Source organism: Arctopsyche grandis, chromosome 12 (assembly GCF_051622035.1).
Source record: "Arctopsyche grandis isolate Sample6627 chromosome 12, ASM5162203v2, whole genome shotgun sequence".
Lineage (NCBI taxonomy): Eukaryota > Metazoa > Arthropoda > Insecta > Trichoptera > Hydropsychidae > Arctopsyche > Arctopsyche grandis.
The window spans coordinates 9,032,561-9,048,451 of NC_135366.1; the positions used below are offsets into that span (position 1 = coordinate 9,032,561).

At 37.1% G+C, this 15,891-nt stretch overlaps 2 protein-coding genes across 3 annotated transcripts; both read right to left on the reverse strand.

The window, feature by feature from the left end:
- Positions 1 to 519: 519 nt before the first annotated feature.
- Positions 520 to 6,025, reverse strand: LOC143920417 (carboxy-terminal domain RNA polymerase II polypeptide A small phosphatase 1-like). Its single transcript, XM_077443302.1, has 4 exons — positions 5,896 to 6,025; positions 1,283 to 1,575; positions 864 to 1,199; positions 520 to 782 (listed from the first exon to the last, which is right to left on the reverse strand). The coding sequence occupies exons 1-4, from the start codon at positions 6,023 to 6,025 to the stop codon at positions 618 to 620; spliced, it is 924 nt and encodes a 307-aa protein (XP_077299428.1). The 3' UTR covers positions 520 to 617.
- Positions 6,026 to 8,955: 2,930 nt separating this feature from the next.
- Positions 8,956 to 14,701, reverse strand: Glg1 (Golgi apparatus protein 1). 2 transcript variants are annotated; one of them, XM_077442097.1, is made up of 8 exons: positions 13,840 to 14,701; positions 11,533 to 13,223; positions 11,317 to 11,464; positions 11,013 to 11,239; positions 10,721 to 10,904; positions 10,535 to 10,641; positions 10,217 to 10,458; positions 8,956 to 10,121 (listed from the first exon to the last, which is right to left on the reverse strand). In XM_077442097.1, exons 1-7 carry the CDS (start codon positions 14,627 to 14,629, stop codon positions 10,294 to 10,296), a joined length of 3,312 nt encoding a protein of 1,103 aa, XP_077298223.1. In that variant the 5' UTR covers positions 14,630 to 14,701; the 3' UTR covers positions 8,956 to 10,121; positions 10,217 to 10,293. The 2 variants fall into 2 exon arrangements, with proteins under 2 accessions (XP_077298223.1, XP_077298222.1); XM_077442096.1 differs by having other exon boundaries at positions 9,925 to 10,121; positions 10,160 to 10,458.
- Between the last annotated feature and the right edge of the window lie 1,190 nt (positions 14,702 to 15,891).

Below are 15,891 nucleotides of genomic sequence, written 5' to 3' on the forward strand. Positions count from 1 at the left end.
ATCAATTATATTAGAAAATCTACAACATAAACAACTACAATGGTACAGAACAAAACAATAACGAAATATTGTAGACAGAGAAAAGAGGAGATGAAATTCATATGGACACACATCAATGTACTCGTTCCCATTGACAAACGCACACACAAACACTTCAAATAATTCAAGTAGTGAGACATAAATGCAGCCAAACTATGTGGAGTGAGATATTTCATTCCTCTAATTTACACTGCCCATTCCTTACCACCCACATTGTATACAAGTCAAGTCGTTCTAAAACCAATCGACTGAAATCAACCATCAACAACATTATGTACAGTAAAATCGTGTTGTGAAAGCATTGCACGGGTAGCAGACAAACTTTAATACATTCAATAATATATATATATATATTAATCATATTATTAGAGATATATATATATATATATATATATACCATACATATGTATATACCATACATATGTATATACCATACATATGTATATATGTATATACACATATATTATGTATGCATGTATATATTAAATTATATCCACAAGGCAAAATTGGCACTTATACAAAAACATCCTCACAGCTCACATCATAAAACGTATGTAAGCAGTAACCCACGCGCTGAGCTACGAGGGGCTGCCCCCCCTCGGTGTGTCCGACCCGTTGTACGGACGATTTGAGTTACACAACACTGTATACACACTGTCTACTTTGCTCAGCTTTTCGAAGAATGGTATAAGATTCAAAAGTTCAGAATCAGTCATATCATCGAACCATGACGCGACCGGAACCTGAAACGAGACGACAAAACGAATTAAAGAAAATAAAAACCACCAAACAGACGACCCGTCGACAGCGACGATAAAACTCACCGCATTGTCGGGATGGAAGATGTACGAGGCCGGTGAGTTGTCCACGATGACCACCCGACGCAAATCTCTGCCCAGCTTGTTCAGATCCTTGACGTAATTGCCGTGGTGGATCACACAACTCTCTCTGAACAGCCGAGCTCTGAACACGCCCCACCTATCGAGCAAGTCGGCGACTGGATCCGCGTACTTCGCCAAGGACGCAGTGAACAAAACGCACTCGTACAACTCTCCGGCACGTCGTAGGAACTCGTCGACGTGCGGCCGCTTCAACACGTACACCTGATGGACGGTGCCGTCTATCTCAACTGGCACTACGAAATCTGCATTATTTATAGGCTAAAAACAACAACAAATTAGTTGATGAAAACATGAATAAACTTGTACGCCCAATTCATTCGTTCACTATTCAATTGATATACCTTAAACGAGCTATGTACAAGTGTTTCATCCAAATCTATAACCATGCACTTCTTGTGCATGTCTTGGTGTCGGACCGGCGGTAAAAGCCATCTCGAAGGGTCTGTCGTGAGCACAAGAGGAGAAGACGGAGCTCCATCTGTAGTCGTCGAAGGTGGACCTTTTCCACGGCCTCCTCCCCCACCCCAACAGCAGAGTAGTGATCGTAAGAAACCAGTACTGCCAGACTTTTTGCTAGTGTTTCCTAATCCAACGCACGCCGATGCCTCGCTGTCATTGTGTTCAGAATTACTACCTAAAAATAAAATATACTTGATTAATTAAGATTCAACGAAGAAATCGATACTGAAGATGAACATGTTATTAAACTATTTATAAGTTTTGGCTTATTTGTATTACTTTTTTCAATCCATTTACATTACTTGTAATACAATAGAACAAAGAAAATTCAGCATTGAGTGAAAAAAAAGACTTCACTGTTTATTGCCCTACAACTCCACATACGTCGTCAAAATTTATCAATCTTAAAATGTTGGCAACAAAGCTACAATCAGAAATATTATTTGCATCGGATGTAGCACACATATGAAGATTGTTGTATTTATATTACAAGTTTTTCCTTAACAGCTGCTAATTCAGCATGGGAAACGTAGAGATTAACAATTTCTAGACCGGTGGAGATTACAAATGATTATTTTGAAGTAAAAGCACACAGTATAAGATTATATATAATTTGAACCATTTTGCAATTTAGGCTACGAGATTCAGGGCTGTGAATATTCCATTAATAATATCCATCAACATTATATGCTGCAAAATTAGAACAATTTAGATTTTTTTAACCCAAATTGGGAAAATTTGGACCCACTCGCCTCTTAGAAAAAAAATTGTTAGTTAAAATTATTCTGTTGCTTCTTTTATTGACTAATTACCTTATTTATTTACTATAATAAAATATTTTAAGACCTATAAGTCCGTTAGAAAAAATTAAATAAATAAAGTCTTTGCAACGCAACCGGATACAAAGGTCCATTGGATCTTACTATGGAATTATGCATTTTCAAAGATCTGTTGCATTTTATCACATTCAATGAAAATATTACTTTTTCAGATATTTGGGATGAAATAAACGATAATATAAGATAATATTTTATATCAAAGATTACCTAATATTTGATCATCAATTCATTCCATTCATCTAATTGTGAGTCGGAATGAGTTTTTAAAATGTTCCATTTCGAAAATATGTTCTCAAAATCCTGATAAGTATTGAATAAAATTTAGCCATTTTTTTAATCATGCAATTTTACCACAAAAAGACCACATGTGGCCTGAGATTATCGCGAGACGTAATTTTAAGTGATATAAAAAAATTATTTTTATTTTTAATCAAAACAGTATCCGCATACCATAGACGTACATTAATTAATTTACTTACCTTTAATATTTTGAATTAAAATAAGTTTTATTTAATCAATAGAAATCATATTACATATGACTTTTATAATCAATTATAGTTCATATAAAGCCGAAATAAGCAATAAAACATTTAAAAATCAGGCTAATATACGCAAGGGTCCAACGGACCCACTGTTTGTGTTGGAAAATTGTAATAACAGTATACTAGGGTTAATTCAACACCTACATATTCTGTTCTATTTGCATATACACACATATTATGCAATAGTATTATTATTAAACTTGAACTAATCCAAAGACGCTTTCTTCGGCTTCTTAATAAGGAGCAATATGGGATTCATCCAATTTATTTCCTTCAAGATTTGTCATGGGTATGGTCGGCTACACTTCTCTTGAACACAAGAGGAATGTTGCCCTCATCTTGTTTTCTATATTTAGAGGTTTTATCTCATGCCAGTCTATTCCGACGGAGATTGGCCTTCGTGCTCCGGAGAGTTTGATCTGGACCCGCCATCGTCCCCTGTCATATTCTTCTGGCAATAACTGTGACATATTGTAATTCCCACATTCCTTGAGGCCTCCTTTTTTTAAATTCACTGGATGGTGCCATTGACATGGCATATCTCTTTTCATTCACTGCACCGCTTCCTCGGTTACAGGGGTCGCGAACAACTAGAGCAGTTAACAGTTGACAATTTAAATTGTTAAACGTTGATTTGGCTATATTTTTATTTATTGTAAGAATTTTTAATGTCGTTTATCTGTTCTTAATTTGTTAAACACACTCGTCGCCTTGGAGCAATCTGTTAGGGCTAAAACACACAGCACAGAACGTGGCACGAGGAACGTCGACAAGTACATTTCTTCAAATATGGGATACACTGTAAATGATCAGTGTCAAGCAAGGATAAATACAAGGATAAAATTTAACCGAAAACGCTCCAGGGGGTCATTTTGGGACGGTGCGAGCTGGGCGGCCCATTTTTTTCGCACGTTAAAAACTATCCAAAAAAAAAAACCACGTGCTACATTAATTGCGGTGTGTTTTCACCCTTAGGCGAGTGTGCATGATTAATTGATATAAAATAAAATAAAATTATCATTTGGAATCACACATTGGAATTCACTGCAAAAGATATATTAGCATAGGGCATTTAATCCGATAGTGCTAATTTTGATAATGCACATCGCTACAAGACCATACATCGTTATAGTCCAATTAGTACAGTATAATAGTGTAATATAAATATTCACTTTGGTTTGAAAACAAGTCAATAATTACTTAATAGAAATAATATTGATTTAATTTGAAGCCGCTTCCAAATATGAACAAATATTCATATAAATATTAATATTTCCAACTTTATATGAACAAAGTTAGTCACGTCGCCAACATCTAGAGCAGTGGTTTTTAACTTTGTTAGAGGTACTGACCTCCACCAGTTTCATATGCGCATTCACCGAATCCTTCTTAATTGGCACCCGAATCATATGAGTCGGGTGTGTGTCTTGACTTCCGCCGAACCCCTGAGACTGACTCACCGAATCCCTGGGGTTCGATCGAACCCAGGTCAAGAACCCAGGTCAAGAACCGCTGATCTAGAGCGATATATCTGCTCAATTGAGTAGCTGGTGAAATTGATCTGTTTAATGCAAGCTGAGCTGAACTGGTCGAGTGGTTGTGGAGCAACACCCGTGTTTGATTTTATCAATTAATAAACATCGTCGAGCACGGATGTTTTATATACCTCTATTTGTGCACAGATTCATGGCACGCCTAGCACACACCCAGAGTGTTTTCGGTAAAATTGTATCCTTGCTTGACAGTGATCGATAATGGTGTATCCCCTATTTGAAAATAGAGAATAAAAAAAAAAGTTTTTAAAAAACATACCTCTTCTATAATTTGTATATAAAATGATTATTTTGAATAAAAACAATAATTTTATTTTACTACCGCCATCTATGTTTAAAACTAATAAACAAACGATGGATAAACGTCAACGACTATCTCGCCGGGCAGATATCAAACGCGTCTCACACGATATTTTTGCACCATCGTAATGGCGGCGGATCCATTTACTTATATTGATGACCGAAATGAGCAATATGGCAAAGTATGAAAACGATCGGATAAGAGGCAAACTTTTTCCTGAATTGTAATCGTAAGTGAAACGTAAAGGAGGTATGTAATAATAATAAAAATGTAGGAGACCCTTCCATAGTGGGGAGCCTAGCACATGACGTGCCGTTCTTCTCCGTGTGATTTCGCCTCTGTAATGTCACTAAGAGGCAAACTTTTTCTTGAATTGTAATCGTAAGTGAAACGTAAAGGAGGTATGTAATAATAATAAAAATGTAGGAGACCCTTCCATAGTGGGGAGCCTAGCACATGACGTGCCGTTCTTCTCTGTGTGATTTCGACTCTGTAATGTCACTAAGAGGCAAACGTTTTCTTGAATTGTAATCGTAAGTGAAACGTAAAGGAGGTATGTAATAATAAAAATGTAGGAGACCCTTCCATAGTGGGGAGCCTAGCACATGACGTGCCGTTCTTCTCCGTGTGATTTCGCCTCTGTAATGTCACTAAAAGGCAAACGTTTTCTTGAATTGTAATCGTAAGTGAAACGTAAAGGAGGTATGTAATAATAAAAATGTAGGAGACCCTTCCATAGTGGGGAGCCTAGCACATGACGTGCCGTTCTTCTCTGTGTGATTTCGCCTCTGTAATGTCACTGTGGCTAATATGTTAAAAATATAATAAATAAAGTTTGAAATATGATATTTTGCGTTACGTTTACCGTTCCCATCTGTATACATGTATATATGCGAACCAGTAAGGGTTTGTTTACAAAAACATGGTTTCGAAACGAGCGCTCGCTACTAGGCCAGGTTTGGTTTATCGCGATCGGCTAATAGGATGTGTGAACGATAAACGTAGAAGGAATGCGAAACCCAGGGTCACGCGAGCAAATGTCACGGATTTCCCGTCACAACATGGAGCGACATTGAAAAGCGATCGCACGTTTCGCGCAATTGTTTGTTTACTTCCGGTCGGCCGGAGAAGCCTTCGCGCAGGGCGGAGTGGTGGTGGGGGGTGGGGGGGTGGGGGGGGGCGGAGGGCCTGCGGGGTGTTTGTTTGGGCAGTGGTCGGGTATAGGGGGTCGGGGGTCGGGGGTCGGAGTCGGGTACTCGCCTCTGTCGCTGCGAGTGGCTGGTGCGGGGGCGGGGGCGGGGGCGCAGTTGGAGTTGGGGGCGCGAGGCAGAGGCAGCTGGTGGCGGTCGTCGTCGCGCGCCACCTGCGTGATGATGGCCGAGGCGTCCATGCGTAGGCGTTGCGGGGCGGCGAGGGGGCGCTCGCGAGCGGGGCGGAGGCGCTGCAGCGGGCGCGGGGGGCCGGGGGCGGAGGGCGGCCGCTCCGGCGCGCACAAGATGGCGCCCGCACCCGCACTGACGCAGGACGACAACCGACGCGGCGAAGGCAATAACACGCGCGCAAACACGCTCACTGTCACACACGCACACATTTCCAATGCGAATTCGTAGTTCGTACGCGCCCGCTCCTAACCGGCGACCGTTTGCGACCATGCTCCGCCCATCTTTGCCCCGACTACGACGCTGAAATTCGTCTGCGTGGATGGCGATTTAATTGTTTCGATATTTTTGCGCATGTCATCACTCGAAATATCGGCGACCGTTTTCAGAAAACTTCCTATTAGAATTCGTTCTCTCGTTTACTCCGATGCTTACTTATATGTTCGTTCATTCCACATACCTATGTAGAGATATAGCACGACTTGTGATATCACCTATTTCCCTCATCGAACTTAATCTGTACAAATGACATCATCGTGTCCTCTTCTCGTACACGAAAGTTAGCCGTGGCCGAAATACTTCGTCCAGCTTACCCATAAAGGCGATTCGTCTCGCTCCAGATACGCAATCACGAGTACACGGGAAATCCCAAGGAGCTACGCAACTACGCATCAAACATCGAACACAAAAGAAGACCTCGACCCCGTCGGAATCTTCCAGAACGTGATCTCACCAGCCCAGCTACGCGTTGCTCAAGCAACACCTTTATAAACCAGTGCATCGTCCCCAGATGCCAGGAGCTTCAGGAACTCGACCTAGCTCGTTCCAGTGAATCTTTTACCTACTTCGCTGTACATACAAATACACCTGTATTAATCGAGTAATAAAGATCCTCTTCAAAATTCAACTGAATTTCCTTAGGCTGGGAAACGGTCCAAAACCTTCAACCCCCCTATACCTATATATTTTCCTTCAATTTTTATTACGAACTAGTGTTTTTACCCGGCTAAGCTCGGTATTTGTAATATAAACCGCTTAAATATAGTCAATCTAATAGTAAACATTAAATTTATTTGAATATTCATTTGTTTTTCTACGAACCAACAATGGTTGCATGCGGTCTCTTTCGGAATTATATGTATATTAGATAGCTGAACCCGGCATGCGTTGCAACGCCACAATAATTCCCAAGCAATTCCAGTTCCCGTTCCCGTTTCCTTTCTCGTTCCTGTTCCTATTTGTCGAAAAAACGCAGGCAGCGAACACGTTGGTCGCAACGCGAAAGAATTTGAAATTCTAGCGTTGTAATGACACTCATTCCCGTTTTTCCCGTTTCCGTTCCCATTTTTGGGCAATTTTTTTTCACAGTAATCTTCCCGGACATGCATAAAACAAATCGTAATCGGTTCAATGGTTTAGGAGTCTATAGGGGATAAACGAATGAGACGACTGGCATGTTGAATGCACGTGTTTTATTTATGATAGCTGAAGGCAGAGTGAGGTAGCTATCTCTGAACACACGTCGAGTTGGTCCCCACTCGCAGGAAGGTGACCAAACTCGACCATGTCGTATAGCGAGCCGCCACAAGTCTATTCAAGACACACACACATTCATTTTTATATAGGTACATACATATGTATATAGATGTTATAAACGGTAAACGGGTTACATTCCAAATGTAAATCGCTATCAGGATAACCGCCACTATGAAAATCGCTCGCGCGGGTCTCCTATCGCACGGGAAAATTCCCGTACAGAAAACTGCCCAAATCTCGTAAAAAAATATATTTGCTTGGGCGAGCGATTTTAGTAGCGGCGATTATTTTGGTAGCGATTCACATTTGGGATGTTATCTCCGAACCCTTATAAACAAGACTTTTACAAAAAAAAAAAGTCAGAACTCAATTCTTGTCATATAATTTGCATTTAAATAAAATTTAAAATAGATTTTCATATGCCAAATTTTGCTATTTTGACGAATTATATAAATATGGATTGTCATTGTGTACACGTGAACATTGTTTCGTCCATTTGCTATTGAGACATTAAAAATACCATGGGAAAAGTTACCGGAACGGAAAAAGATACACGATAAAAAAAGCCCCGATTATGAAAAATTAAAATAAATAAAATAATGCGTCTGGTGATTACATTGCAAAAGTGAATCGCTATCAGGATAACCGACGCTATGAAAATGGCGTGAAAATTTGGCGTACAGAAAACTGCGCAAATGTTTTTTTTAATGATAATACAAATTTCGTAAAAAACAAAAAATATTCGCGCAGTTCTCTGTATGCGAAAAATAAAATATCCTATCTGATGGTTCGGTAATTATTCCACAAAAAGCGATCTCGCACATATCACTAAAATCTCGATCACGGAACATCTGGCACTCGAAAATTCCATACATCGAGAGTAAAACATGCGAACTATCATACTAACGAGAACTCGAAAGTTTTTAATTTTCACTGATAATATCAGATTCACTTTTGCATAATACTTTCCGTAATCGAGATAAATTTGTTTTAACAATTTGAGTTACCCTCACTTGTCACAGATACGTTTCACCACAATCATTACTGAAGAACTGTTTTATCACTACTAGACAGTTATTATTATTATTAATTATTTTAGTGTTACTATTTTAGTCCCTCAAAGATTTTAAGTATTCTGTCAATAACATTTTCCGATGTGGCACTTTTTAATTTTTACCAAATAACTGGGACAACATGACAAGCTAGTTGAGACGTTGGTGCACTCCCGGCCAAACTGGGATATATATTAAGCCTTAATCCGGTAATTTTAAATTAATAATTATGATCACATTATTTTTTAATTTAAACATATACACGAAAATAGATTTTTGGGCGAAGCGTGTCATAGAAAACAGTCCCAATGCCACAAAGTAAAACCTAAAGTGAACAAAGTACATAAACAAATACGAAACATGGAGCTTTTATTGCAGTTTAAATAGTAAAAAATACAAATTCTATTTACAAATTTATTATGTTAATTTTTCTTTTACATTTTAATTCAAATATTAGCACAGATATACATACATAATTATGTATATGTATGCATAGTAGATTTATATTTATGCAATTCGAAAAAAAATGTACATTATCATCTCTAATATAATATTGACTATACATTGACTGTTTGCTCAAAGCAGATATACATCGTCATTAATTACCGGCCAATGGCGATACGAAAAACATTTTACTAGAATTACGCTTATAATTCCTACGATGAAGCTTTTATTATGTATTTAGCAGTATCAATCAATGCATAAACAGCTTAAATACCCCAATATAAAAATTTGTAAAACATTTGTTTTATCAAAAAATATATCTATGAATAATTAAGTATCTATAAACTTTTAAAATCAAATCGAGAGCGGTATGACACATACATATATAACTATATACAAAGTCAGTATATAATGTAACGATAGGTATAAAATATTTTTGTAGAAGTATAAAACATATTCAATGACGTATTTCAAACTCGAGACTATACGGGTCATTTTCAATTTAATCGAATCTGAAAAGCACATTAAAAACAAAAAGTACACTCAAGTTACATTACAGATGTCATTATAGAAGTAATATACCAATTATAAATTTATAAAATTATATATAAATATTTTTAATTAATTTAGCATTATCATTAAATTTTTTGAGACGAAATAAATATAAATTTTAGTCAAAAGATTACAACAAAATATAATATAATAAAATAAAATAAAAAAATGACAAAATCTGTACAATTTGAAAATTATATATGTACCAAACACATTATTGGTATTTTTCTCTACATTTTAATATCATTGATGAAACACCCAACCTTTTTTTGTTCAATATAAAATAATACGATTTTATAATTATGAAATAAATGAGAAAAAAGACTAAAATGATAAAATTTTAACGATTAAAAGTCTTCGATATTAATATAAATATCACAATTGTTTAACTTTTACATGGATGGATGTCTAAGCAAATGATCAAAAGACGACAACACTCACATTACAGTATTAACCAAAAATGATAAAGTATCAAAAACGATGAAACATCAAATCGATATTGCACACAGTGTAATGTGTTACACTGTGTGCAATATCGATTTGATGTTTAATGTGTTACACACAGTGTAATGTGTGCAATATTGATTTGATGTTTCTTCGTTTTTGATACTTGATCACGTTTGGTTAAACATTATAAATAATGTGTATCACAATTACATTAATACAAAAATTGGCCTTAAACAGTAAAAACTATTTTATTTCCGCTTCATATATTTGGCTCGCCTTGTCACCCGTCCACAAAATAGACCCGCTATAAATGTCATTCCAACAAATGTAAAAAATACAACTAGGAAATATTTTTTGGCTGGAGAAGTTACTACTTGATCGTATAAATCTTGAAAGTCTTCAGGAACTATTAACTGAAAATATAGAATAACATGGGGTTATTTTCTCCTTCGGAAACAATTAAATATATCACACTTAGATGTCAATTACCACAGCAGCACTTTTAAACATTTCCATGCGCTTTGTGAGTTGAGATTTACATTCATCTTCTAAATCTTTATTTTCATCAGTCAATACCATTTGTAAACATTTTATATCTGAAAAAAAAAATCGGAATAAATAAAAAAATGTTTACAGTCTACAAAATCCTTTCGAGGAATAAGGAAAAAAAATTACGTCTTCCATTTCCATGTTCGAGATGATTACACCATTTTAAAAGATCTACAGCGCACGCCCTTTGTAAAAGAGGATCAGCTTGAATATCAGCACGAGCTTCACCAATAAGAGCTGCAACTTCTGTTCGACATTCCTCGGATGCTATTTTACGATGCAGAAATGCTTGTTTTAAGCATTCTTCAACCTAATACAAACCAAATTTAATTTTTATGAGACAATTATTTTATTTCATACTTCATTTATACAATATTGAAAATTTGCAGTTCTTATCTTTTTATTTTAAGTAGCTTACCTCACCATCAGCATTAGTATCTGAGTTATCAGATGGTTTACAAATTGTTTCAATTTCAGCATGACACATAGTACTTAGCAATGGATCCAAGTGATAGTTGAGAGCTTGTTCTCTAAGTACAGTCGCTACTTGTTGTTCGCAACTAGAGCTCAGTTTAGATTCTCGGAATTTATTCTTCAAACAACCTATGACTTTGCCTTGTAATTCTTTATCTTGAGGTTCATTAGCTAAAATTTAAATACATTTTAAACACATGACAGCCGAAAGTTTCATAAAACGGCAGAAATTAACGCAATAAAAATACCAATTATCGTAGAGCAAAACTTTTTGATGTCAGGTTTACACGACGACTGCAAAGTAGGATTGAACCGATAATCTGAATTTTGATCAATCATTCTATGTACAACAACTAATTTGCATTTTTCATCGAATGTAGTTTCTTCTTTGTGTATCTGAAATATTAAAATATTAATTTTTATACAAGTTAATCTAATGATACCTTGTTTAATTTTGAAATTACCTTTAAGCAATCTAAAACCTTCACAAGATTCGTATCATGGCAGAACAATGTTATCATGGAGTTGCATGTAGTTATCAAATTATAATCAACAGAATTATCAGTCAATTCTTGCTTTTTGACAGTAAATAAAGCATACTGACAAGGTGAACTTAATTTACCCCTTATGTTTTGTAGACACTCTAAAGCTTGTGATGCTCCATGTTCAATGTTTGGGCAATACTTTTTCAGATCAGTTTTACACGCTGATGATAGCCTTGGATCGTAATCAATATTTTCCTTTTGTTGAAACAACTGAGTTCTTAGCTGCTGTCTACAATCTTTCGGGATGCTATGTCGATTTCCATCAATTGTGTCATTACGAACAGTTTCGCTTAAACAATATATAACTTCGCTTTTAGTCTTTGCTTGGGGACAGAAACGCATTACATACGAGCGGCAAGCTTCTTTGAATTTATACGTGAAATGATAATTTTTGAGAGATATTAATTGAAAGTGTTCAATTGCCGCACGACATTTAACATCGGAACGGACGCCAGGATCATTCTTATAAGTGATCAGACATTCCATAACTTCTCCTTCGTCTTTGCCATTTCTAAAGACGGTTGGGCAAAACTTTTCCATTACATTGTGGCAACTCTTCATGATAACTGGATTTAATTCGACATGACCGGCTTGGGCCTCGGTGAAATTGGTAACAGCAACACGGCACTTATCAACCAACGATTCTAAATTAGTTTGTAAACACGACATTTCTTCACCTTTGGCCGTTTTGTCAAAGCAGAACATGGCCAAATCGTCAAGACAAGTTTCTTCAATTTCAGGTTGCAAATCAACACTAATAGCTCTCTGTCTCATTACACGGCGTATCTCTTGCAAACAGAACGGTTTTAATTGCATATCTCGTCTATAAGCATATCGATACAAACATGGCAGTATTAAGGGACCCCTTTCTGGATCCATTTGGCCGCTCACATCTGTCCAACCATGCTTTGCGTGACAAAAATTCATTGCATCACTTTTACATGCTCTATACAACTGAGGGTCTAATTTGAAATCTCTAGCCACAAAATACTGAATCTGAATGACAGCTGTTTCACATTCATCCGTCATAAATGTCGATCCCAATTTTTCAATGAGACAAGACATCACTCTTCCTTCACCGCCTACAATCTCTTTACAAGCAGTGTCCACGACGGGTTTGCAAGCTTGCCGTAACACTGGATCAACTCTCCAATCTTCCCCTGCATCAGTTTGTTTAACGAGATTCTCAAGAGCTCTCTGGCAAATGGGTTGTATCCTCATATCCTTCTTCTTCTTAGGTCTCGCATGCTCCATCAAACAGTGAATCGTTTTACCTCCAATTTCAATGGGACTGCAAAATTTACTGATGTCATCAGAACAATCGTGCATTATTTCCGGTGATAAGCGAAAGTCTTCCATTAACATTTTGCGATGATCGATCATTTCAGCTTGGCACTCTGAAGATAATTTACTGTTATTTTTCAACACCGCTTCTAAGCACATGAGAATTTGGGCAAGTCTTATGTCTTTGTCGTCTGAAACGCCTCTTCGACAGCGATAAGACCGAATATCTTCTTTACACGCCCTAGAAAGACCCCTGCTAACTTTATAATCTTGAGCTATCAGTTTTTGTCTGCGTGACAATTGTTCTTGGCATGGTTTCGACATTGCTAAAAATTAAAATAAATATATGTATATGTATGTACATATGTACATAAAATAAAAATATTGTTTTCACAGAAGAACTGTGATCATATGTTATGATCAAAATGATATTATATTGTACATGTTCAAACATTAAATTAAATTAAATGCTTTTGTTCAAAAGTAAAAAAAAAAAAGAGAAATTTTTCGCAGATGCTAAACAGAATAATAGTACAATGTATGTAGTTTTTTCATTCATCTTTAAAAATTTCATTCTTACATTGGAAACGTTAACAGCTCATAGATGACTTTTTTTACAATATGTATGTCACAAAATGGACTTTAGAATGTTCAAAGTAAAACTTGATCTAACAACTTAGTATTCAATTACATGCAATTGAACAAATCATGATCTTTGACTTGTGTAAATTTATAGCCCAAGATAAACATTTAATTTATTAAAAAAATTCATATTGTACATAACAAAGAATACAAAATTGCATATAAAAAAAAATAAAAAATTGAATATCAGGCACACAAAATTGGAATGTTTGCACTAATTTTTATCTTTATATAAAATTTACTACATCCCGATCAAAGTTCACAAAATGATTAGTGAGAAAAAATATAAATGATACTTACTGCGATCAGATTTATGCAACATTAAGCATTTGTAAATAACGCCAGACCCGGGAGTCAAATCTGGACAGAACCTGAGCTGATCTGTGGCGCAGGACAAGTACAATTGCCTATCGAATTTGACATCATCAGATTGAAGTTCAGAGAGATGAAGAACTTCTTTTTTACATTCGACATCGAGGCGTTCGATATGATTTTGTAGACAAGCTAACGTTTCACCCTGTGACAGCAGTGCAGCATTATCCTTGCTTAGTCGTCCGCAAGACAGAGCTTGCACATCAGATTCGCAATGACGAACCAATGGTGAAATCAATCTGAAGTCACTGAAAGCGACCCATTCTAATTTCTGAACGAAAGATCGGCAGTCGGGTGAATTAGATTCATCATTGTCGCTGATGAGGCATCCGAGGAAGGCGGCAGTGTGCGCGGATGAAGAGCGCTCGCAGGTGGAAAGGAGGGTTCGTGGACAATGAGGCGCTGCCGCCACCGATAATTTCTCGGGAGTCAGCAACCCTGGCAGACGAGACCACACCAGCTGTTGGCAAGCGGGCGGTAACGAAGCCCGCCGTGCGCCCCCCAGTTGGACCAAACACGAAGCTACCTGGAGGTCGGAATCAGAGCCTATGTGTAAGGAGTTAGAGCCCAGAACAGTACACTCATCACGCACTATTTGACAGTCAGGTTCTCGCAATACGGCACTCCACAGGGAGTCGTCGGAGATGACGGCTGCAGTTGCGATGGAGAGGAAACACAGAGGCAGCAATTGCCCCAGGCGGCGCGCCCCCGCCCCCATATTGCTATCAGCGCACGAACATACCGGCAACCACGACCGCAGTACACACCTAGTAACTGGCAACACTGAGCTGTCACTAATGTGTTGCCCAAATTAAATTATATTTTGAACCAAGCAAAATAATTAATTGAGCAGGTAACAGATCCCATTCACAGTTTCACATTCATTTTAAATAAGTCCGGTTTGATTATACAAATATAATCTAAGCCTGTGTTCATTCATATATACAAAAAAATATTAAATTGAAATAAAAAGTCATGAAAATTGGATTTCTTTATTTTATTTCCTGCAATCAGTCATAATTTCATTTTTATTAAAGAGATTATCAAAGTAGTGTTGTTTACTTATCATAAATAGTAGTACATGCCTCGATTTTTAACTTTAAAATCAAACTAATAAAAATGAAATGTATGTGAGTAGTGCAAAAATTTCATCTTATGAAAAGTATTGTTGAAAATTTCAATCATAATAAAAATTAACTAGAAAATCAGACAGAAAACCAAAACGTTGAGTTCTGAAGAGGACCAGACGACAAGAGAGACTGAACGTTTTCAAGTTAATTCATGAAAATATAATGATTTTACCCCCAATCCCACATCTAGGACCTTGTTCTTTCGATGACCAAACTATAGGGCGGATTAAAGGTTTGGACCGTTTCCCGGCCTATGGAAATTCAGTTGAATTTTGAAGAGGATCTTTATTACTCGATTAATACAGGTGTATTTGTATGTACAGCGAAGTAGGTAGGGGATTCGCTGGAACGAGCCAGGTCGAGTTCCTGAAGCTCACTGACATCTGGGGAAGATGCGCTGGTTTATAAAGGTGTTGCTTGAGCAACGTGTAGCTGAGCTGGTGAGATCACGTTCTGGAAGATTCCAGCGGGGTCGAGGTCTTCCTTTGTGTTCTATGTTTGATGCGTAGTTGCGTAGCTCCTTGGGATTTTCCGTGTACTCGTGATTGCGTATCTAGAGCGAGTCGAATCGCCTTTATGGGTAAGCTGGACGAAGTATTTCGGCCAAGGCTGACTTTCGTGTACGAGAACAGGACGCGATGATGTCATTTGTACAGATTAAGTTTGATGAGGGAAATATCATCGACCTAATTTCGTATGGTACAAGTCGTGCTATATCCCTACAAGATTATCAAAGTAGTGTTGTTGACTTATCATCAATAGTAGTGCATGCCTCGATTTTTAACTTAATCAAACTAATAAAAAATCTATGCAAATAGTGCAAGAAATATAGTGTTGAAAATTTCAATCA

Bases quoted from the DNA above. Each gene is read 5' to 3' on its own strand.
- Glg1 (XM_077442097.1), bottom strand. From the start codon at position 14,629: ATGGGGGCGGGGGCGCGCCGCCTGGGGCAATTGCTGCCTCTGTGTTTC. The intron at 11,465-11,532 runs GTAATTTCAAAA...TTAATATTTCAG, and splicing joins AGGTTTTAGATTGCTTAAAG to ATACACAAAGAAGAAACTAC. The intron at 10,905-11,012 runs GTAAGCTACTTA...GGTTTGTATTAG, and splicing joins ATACTAATGCTGATGGTGAG to GTTGAAGAATGCTTAAAACA.
- LOC143920417 (XM_077443302.1), bottom strand. From the start codon at position 6,025: ATGGACGCCTCGGCCATCATCACGCAGGTGGCGCGCGACGACGACCGC. The intron at 1,576-5,895 runs GCGAGTACCCGA...TTTTATTTTTAG, and splicing joins AGCCACTCGCAGCGACAGAG to GTAGTAATTCTGAACACAAT. The intron at 783-863 runs GTGAGTTTTATC...GTCTCGTTTCAG, and splicing joins TCTTCCATCCCGACAATGCG to GTTCCGGTCGCGTCATGGTT.